Source organism: Dipodomys ordii, unplaced genomic scaffold (genome assembly GCF_000151885.1).
Source record: "Dipodomys ordii isolate 6190 unplaced genomic scaffold, Dord_2.0 Scaffold12, whole genome shotgun sequence".
NCBI lineage: Eukaryota > Metazoa > Chordata > Mammalia > Rodentia > Heteromyidae > Dipodomys > Dipodomys ordii.
In genome coordinates, this window is record NW_012267228.1 from 1,021,777 (window position 1) to 1,029,303 (window position 7,527).

The window sequence follows — 7,527 nt, forward strand, 5'->3', positions numbered from 1 at the left end:
GCCCTCCCACCCCCTCCCACCCCAGCGCACCCCAGTGCAGCTCACCTCCCTCATGCCCTCTTCAGGGTGTGCTGTGCCCCAGGCCCTGTGAGGGCAGCAAGCAGAGGTTCAGGCCCCAGCAGCTGACCACAGCTGACCACAGCTGACCACAGCTGTTCTGTTCCACGGCCAAACTGTCCTGCTCTTGGAGGGAGGGATTACTTGGGTTTGATTTCAGGGTCTCACACTTGCTACTATTTGACTCATGCCCCACCTCCGTGGGTGTGTGTGGGTGTGTGTGGGGGGGGGGTGTTTAATTGGAAATAAGCGTCTCACAGACTTTCCTGTCCAGGCTGGCTTTGAAGCACGTTCCTTTGCTTTTAGCCTTCTAAGTATCTAGGATGACAGTGTGAACCACTGGTGTCTAGCTCTCCAGCCTTTTTTTTTGTTTTGTTTTTTCTGGTTGTGGGGCTTGAACTCTGGGCCTAGGCACTGTCCCTCAGCGCTTCAGCTCAAGGTGAGCGCTCTACTGCTTGAACCACAGCGCCGCTTCTGGTTTTCTAGTGGTTTATTGGAGATAAGAGTCTCAGGGAGTTTCTTGCCCTGGGTGGCTTTGAACCATGATCCTCAGATCTCAGCCTCCTGAGTAGTTAGGATTACAGGCGTGAGCCACCAGCACCCAGCTCTCCAGCTGTTTTTATATTTATTTTTTAATGGATCTCATTTCCCTCCCAGGCCAAGCACCCAGACTGCAATCTTCTTAGCTTAGGATTCCTGGAATAGCGGGCATGGTAGATGCGGGACACCTTCCTCATTCAGCTTATCGGGCTCATGAACTTTTTCTTCCCGAGCTGGCCTGAAACCTCGATCCTCCCAATCTCAGCCTCCCAAGAAGCCAGGATGATGGGCGTAAGCCACCAGCTTCTGGCTACCCTACTTTTGAATGCTGAGATAGACCCCAGGGCCAGGCACATGCTCAGCAAGTGGTCTTCCACTGTACAGGCGTCCGGACAGTGGGGGTGCATCAGGCGGGGGATCTCCTATGGGGTAGAGGGAGCAGGAGCGGCAGCAGGAGATGCGCATGTAGGAGAAGATGGACGTCCAGCACCACCGAGGGCACGCTCCACACCCCCCCGACCGAGCAGCTGGGGCCGCTGGGGAGCAGCAGTGTCTCCTGTGGATACAGACGGCCCATTGTTCAGATGGGCCCCCTCTTTTGCTAAGACATGTCATTTGCCTCCAGTTTTTCTCTTCCTGTGTTTTAATGAAATTTGTCAAACCTAAAGTTGGATCATTTTTACTTTTTTTTTTTTTTTAGCAGTACTAGGGTTTGAACTTGCTAGGCTGGCATGCTACCATTTGAAGCATGCCTCCCATCCAGTTTTTTGATGATTAATTGCCCAGGTTGGCTTTGAACCATGATCTTTCGGGCATCAGCCTCCTGAATAGCTAGGAGTACAGACGTGAGTCAAGCCGAGCACTTAAAATAATACATGCATGTATGTACACGTGCTGCTAGGCATGCTAAGCATTTTCCTTTGGTGTTTTCTAGCTTCTTTGCCAGAGATTTTTATATACGATCAGTAAGAGACCAAATAATCAACCCCCCTCTCTGCTGTCTCCTCCACAGGGTGGCATGTATGTGTTTCAACTCTTTGACTACTATGCAGCTAGCGGTGTATGCCTTTTGTGGGTTGCATTCTTTGAATGTTTTGTTATTGCCTGGATATATGGTGAGTACGGAATTGTGCAGATCCTTTCTCAGGCTTCTCCCTGGGGCTTCTTTTCACTGAAGTGTGAGGGGCTTTGGCTGGAAGGCCTTGCCCTCCCGGGCCCTTTCCAGGGCAAGCCTCGCCCTGTAGTCACATCACAGACAGCCCATGCTGGGTGCCGGGTGTGAGCAGGTGCTTTGACCAATAGAGAACCTGGATGACTGAGGGTCTGTGTGTGATCACCTAGCATCCCTAAAGGGCCCATGCTGACCTCCTAAGGCTTAAGTTTGCCATACCGGGATCTGGGCTCTGCCTAACGCCGACCAAGAACAAAAAGATGCAGGATGCCCGATGTGTTTGTGCTCCATACCATTTTGGTTATGCCACACCTGTGTGGAGACAGAGGCCTGATGACCCCAGAGGCCACACCCCAGCCCTGCCACCCCAGCCCCAGGGCGGCGCCGGCCTTGGATCCCAATCACCCGTGCCCTCCACTGTGTCTTGCAGGCGGTAACAGCTTCTATGACGGGATTGAGGACATGATCGGCTATCGGCCCGGGCCCTGGATGAAGTACAGCTGGGCTATCATCACTCCAGTCCTGTGTGTGGTGAGTTCCACAAGGCTCTGGCTCAGCATGTTTACCGGCTAGCCAGTATTCCATTCTGCAAGCGCTGGTTGTTGGGCTGGTTGCGGTGTGTTTGGTGAGGAGCTGCGGGGGGGCGTGGAGGGGTGAGTGGTCAAGCTGAGGCCGCGGCGTGTTGAGTCAGGAGTTCTGCCCGTTAGTTGTCCATGGAGGAGGGGGTGTGGCAGCAGGCTGTTCTGAGCTCTCCCTTCCCGGCCGCCATCTTAGGCTTGACCTTGGTATGTACCTTTCAGCCTGTGGTGATGTTCTTCAACCACTGGCAAGTGGCTGTTCCTCTATCACAAAAGCTGCTGCCCTGTCCATGTCCAAGTCCAGCCCAGACCCTAGATGCTTGTGGGAAACCTTGTCTGCACCCCGTTGTCACACCACAGGGAACACAGATGGCGGAGACACTCCTAGCATTTAGGAATCAGCATGGGGAGTAAACAGGCCCCCTCCCCCAGTGACCTCTGCTCCCAGGCGGGGCCAAACTGCTGCTAATGTAGGCAATTGGAGTTGCAGCCTCAAGCACACCACTTCACTGGGCCTCAGTTTCCTTACCTCTAAAGCAAGGCCTGCAGGGGGCACCTCACAACTTCACCTTTTCCCCATCACTGGTTAACATGTGCCCCTCCCCCCTGCAGCGGGGAACACCAGCAGCACTAGCAGTGGGCACACTTGGCCAGCACACACTCGCTTCTCTGGGTCTGATCTTCCATTGTGTTTGCCCCCCGCCCCTCTTACCACTCTGACCCCTGTCTACTCCTCCCCCCCTCCCCCCGCCCCAGGGCCAGAGCCCCACAGGCAGAAACCATGAGAAAGTGGGCAGGGCTGGGCGCCCTCCCACCATGCTGTGCCCTGCAGAATTGGTCACAGGATGGAGTTGGGCCCAGTTGTAGATGGCCTATGACCACCTATGAGGCACCTCATTCAGGAGCGGGGCTCCTCCCAGCCTCTTTGCCAGGCCGAGGTGCGCAGTATTGGGGCCCTCAGGGCCAACCCCACCCCACTTGGAATCTCACAACCAAATCCCAGCCTGGAGCCTGGGCCCCTGGCTTGGCTTGGAGGGGGAGGCTGGCAGGGGTAGGGGAGACGCAGGCATTCACCCCTGCCCCCACATTACTGTGCACCTGCCGCGTGCAGTCTGAATGGGCCTAGGTGAGCAGGGGGGCATTGGAGAGAGTGGGGTGAGTTGAGGGAAAAGAGGGCTGGGCAGAGGGAACAGCCCGAACTAAGGCTCCGGCATAAGTGGCTCAGGAACTGGGAGGAGTCCAGGATGGCCAGATCGCACAGGTGGGGGCAGGGGAGAGGTAAGGGGAGGGTGCACGGGCTGACCAGGGCGGCTGCGCTGAAGAGTGCAGCCTTCCTGCACCAGGAGGCACCCGGCAGCTTTGTCAGACTGGCACCAGCAAGACCCTTAAGGTGGCAGAGCAGGCGGCCCCAGGGCAGGCTGTGAGGACCCAGGGCAGGTGTGAGGACCCAGGGCAGGTGTGAGGCCCCAGGGCGGGTGTGAGGACCCAGGGCAGGCGGCCCCAGGGCGGGTGTGAGGCGGCAGGGCAGATGTGAGGAGGCAGGGCAAGTGTGAGGAGGCAGACAGGTGTGAGGCGGCAGGGCGGGTGTGAGGAGGCAGGGCAAGTGTGAGGAGGCAGACAGGTGTGAGGCAGCAGAGGGCGGGTGTGAGGTGGCAGGGCAGGTGTGAGGCCCCAGGGCAGGTGTGAGGCCCCAGGGCGGGTGTGAGGACCCAGGGCAGGCGGCCCCAGGGCGGGTGTGAGGAGGCAGGGCAGGTGTGAGGCCGCAGTGCAGGTGTGAGGCCGCAGGGCAGGTGTGAGGCCACAGGGCAGGTGTGAGGCGGCCCCTAGGAAGGATCCACCCGGGGCTGAGGCCTGCCCCAGCTCCAGCAGCCTGGGACCCTCTGACAGCCCCGTCTGCTTCTCCACAGGGGTGTTTCGTCTTCTCCCTGGTCAAGTATGTACCCCTGACCTACAACAAAGTCTATGTGTACCCGACCTGGGCCATCGGGCTGGGCTGGAGCCTGGCCCTGGCCTCCATGGTGTGCATCCCTCTGGTCGTCATCATCCGCCTCTGCCAGACCGAGGGGCCGTTCCTCGTGGTGAGTGGGGGGGTAAGGGGGGTGGCGCCCAGGGCAGCTCTCTGCCGGTTTTCTGGGTGGCCTTAGGCAAGATGGCTGCCCTTTTATGAGTCCTGGGTTGAGATTGACCATGGGCAGAGGTGCATTGTGGGCTGTGGGTGGGGGAAGGTGTCTCCGCATCGGACACTGAGGGGGACAGCCGGGCTGAGGGGGACACAGTGGTCCTGCAGATCCCTCATCCCAGGAGGGAGACAGGAACCCCTCCCCCTCCCCCCCCCAGGAGCCAGCTGAGGGGAAGCCCAGACCTGGGGCTGTGCGGCCCGACCTTGGCGGGCCCCCTCTGCCTGGGCCCCCCCCTGCTTCCCCAGCTCCCCCGCAGATTCCTCCCACAGTGCTCCAGGCCAGCAGGGCCAGGGCTCTTTCCAAGAACTTCTCTTCTCAGAATCTCTTTTAACCTTTGGGTCTGGGCTGGTTCCAAGTCTGCACTGTTTTGTTCTGGGACCTTTTTTATTGTTATTCTCTTCAAAAAAAAATCTGGAGCCAGGATGTCCCGGGCTCTGCCTCCCCCACAGGCGGCTTGTGTTTCCTTTGGGCCAGGAGTCGCCCAGAGGGGCTGTTGATAGCAGGGGGAAGGTGTGGGGCGGAGGTGGGGCTGAGGGGGGCAGGCACCGGGTCTGAGGCAGCAAGGCCTCCTGGGTATCCCACAGGGTTGGACCTGGTGTAGGTTCTGAGGAGTTGACGTACTGGGCAGTTCGTGTGGAACACCGGCCTGGGGACAGGAGGCCGTGGCTCTGAGCCAAACCAGGGCCCCACCCTGGACACCCAGGCCCCCCAGAGTGCCGGGTGGGCACAGTGGTGCTGGGGGCGGGGTGGGTCTCTAGAGACCCACTGCCGGGGTGGGGACACCTAGCGGTCACTCACCTGTTGCCCTTTCCAAGCCTGATTTTAAAGTACTGGTCCCGCCTGCGCGCAGAGTTTGGCTGGCACTGGAGGGAGGGCAGAAGCATGGCTGCGGTGTGTGAGGAGGGTTCTCGGGATGCCTGGCCGGGCCCCACCCCGGGCCCCCGCTGGTGGCCTGCAGCGCTGTGTACTGCCCATAGTGTGGACAGCCCCCCAACCAGCAGGAAGCAGCGGGCCCCGGCAGCTGCCAGGCGGCCGGGCTGGAGCCGGGCAAAGACCAAGTCCAAGCTGGCAGCCAGGCGGGCCACGGGCCAAGAGCTACCAGGTCTTAAGAATGGAAGGGGGCGGCCGGGCACCAGTGGCTCACGCCTGTCATCCTAGCTACTCAGGAGGCTGAGATCTGAGGATCACGGTTCAAAGCCAGCCTGGGCAGGAAAGTCCATGAGAGGTCTCTCTAATGACCACTCAGAGGAGCTGGGAAGGTGGCTCAGTGGTAGAGCGCTTGCCTTGCATGCCTGAGGCCCTGGGTTCGATTCCTTAGCACCACATAAGCAAAAAGAAAAAAGCCAGAAGTGGCGTTGTAGCTCAAGTGGTAGAGCGCTAGCCTTGAGCTGAAGAGCTGAGGGACAGCGCCCAGGCCCAGAGTTTAGGCCCCACGACTGGACCCAAAAAAATAAAAAAATAAGAAAAATAAACCACTCAGCAAACCAATAGTGGTGCTGTGGCTCAAGTGGTAGAGCGCTAGCCTTCAGCTGAAGAGCTGAGGGACAGCGCCCAGGCCCAGTTCAAGCCCCACGACCGACAAAAAAAAAAAGAAAAGAAATGGAAGAGCGGCACCTTAAATGAGGCTTCCTAGCTCACACCTACCACGCATGCGCTGCATTGTCTTAACGTTTTTATTTTTTTTGGTGGGGGGGTCCGGTTGTGGGCCTGAACTCTGAGAGACAGGAGTCCCAGGCCCCGGGCCAGCTCTCCAACTCAGGGGACCAGCAAACTCCATAGCCCCACTCCTTCCTTCCCAGAGAGACCAAGAGCAGGAGGTGGGGGCGCGGGTAGAGACCTGCCACACGGCCCACCCAGCTGCAGGCACAGCCGTGCCAGGAATGGTGAATCCGTGCGTCGGCCAGCCGGCCGCTCACGGCTCCTCTCCCCCCGGCTTGCTTCTGCAGAGAGTCAAGTACCTGCTGACCCCCAGGGAGCCCAACCGCTGGGCTGTGGAGCGGGAGGGGGCCATGCCCTTCAACACCACCACCACCATGAACGGCGCCCTGGTGAAACCAACACACATCATCGTGGAGACCATGATGTGAGCTCGCCCGGGGCCGGCCGCTTTCCTGCTGTTTACTAACATTAGATTCTCATAGGACCAGGTTTACAGAGCTTTACATTTGCACTAGGATTTTTTTTTAATTGTCACAGAAAATGTTAATGTTAAATGTGTATGTGTGTGTGGGTGGGTGGGTGTGTGTGTGTGCGTGCGTGTTCATTGTGTGTGTATGTGTGTCTCTTGTTTTGATTTCGGGATATTTTGTATAAAAAGACAACCTGTGGGCAGATGTCCCGGGGGAGGCCAAGCTTTCATACTGAATTAGATGGGAACTTGGTAAAATCTTCCTTTGTAATTTTTTTAAACATGTAACTATACAGACACTTAAGAGACTGTCATACACTTTTACCACTTGAATTGATTTTCTTGCCAGCAATACATCTCAATTTCTCAAAAGCAGTCCTTCGGTGCTTATGTAGCTGGCAGAAAGTTCTGCTCCCTCCGGCCCCACCCCAGAAAACAACAGGAAGCAACAGAGCCGCACTGGGTGCAGTTTGCCTGGGATGGCAGGCACATCTAAGATGTGTAGCCCTTCTGTTGCCTGGGTCAGGTAGGAAAGGACCCACCAGCCGCAGAGGCCCGGGGGCAGGAGGACTCGGAGACCTGCTTCGTTGTTTGTCTTAGGAAGATAGATGCCAAAATAATGAGCCAACTCTCAAGACTAGAGCAACTGACGGAGCTTACAGCTGAGGCGTCCAGCAGAAACGGTTGCTGGGGAGAACAATCAGTAGGGCTCTCAGAGCCACCAGGAGCCTCGGCAGGGGAAAGAGGGAGAGGGAGAGAGAGAAAGAGGGCGAGGGAGGGAGAGGTGTAGCATGAAGGGGCTCCCTGGGCCGGGGGTCCGGCAGAGGCCCGTGTGTCTGGCGATGCTGGCAGTCCTGGGCCGTTCCATGCTTG

The 7,527-nt window shown here is 58.0% G+C and overlaps 1 protein-coding gene across 2 annotated transcripts in view; it reads left to right on the forward strand.

Annotated features, from left to right (window-relative positions):
* The window catches only part of Slc6a6 (solute carrier family 6 (neurotransmitter transporter), member 6), a 52,067-nt gene extending 44,974 nt beyond the window's left edge, over positions 1-7,093 (forward strand). For both annotated transcript variants that reach the window (XM_013010472.1, XM_013010473.1), the window contains exons 11-14: positions 1,610-1,712; positions 2,199-2,299; positions 4,254-4,424; positions 6,473-7,093. In XM_013010472.1, coding sequence (XP_012865926.1) covers positions 1,610-1,712; positions 2,199-2,299; positions 4,254-4,424; positions 6,473-6,613 — 516 coding nt within the window. In that variant the 3' untranslated portion in view covers positions 6,614-7,093. The remainder of the gene's footprint in view (positions 1-1,609; positions 1,713-2,198; positions 2,300-4,253; positions 4,425-6,472) is intronic.
* The last annotated feature ends 434 nt before the right edge of the window (positions 7,094-7,527 follow it).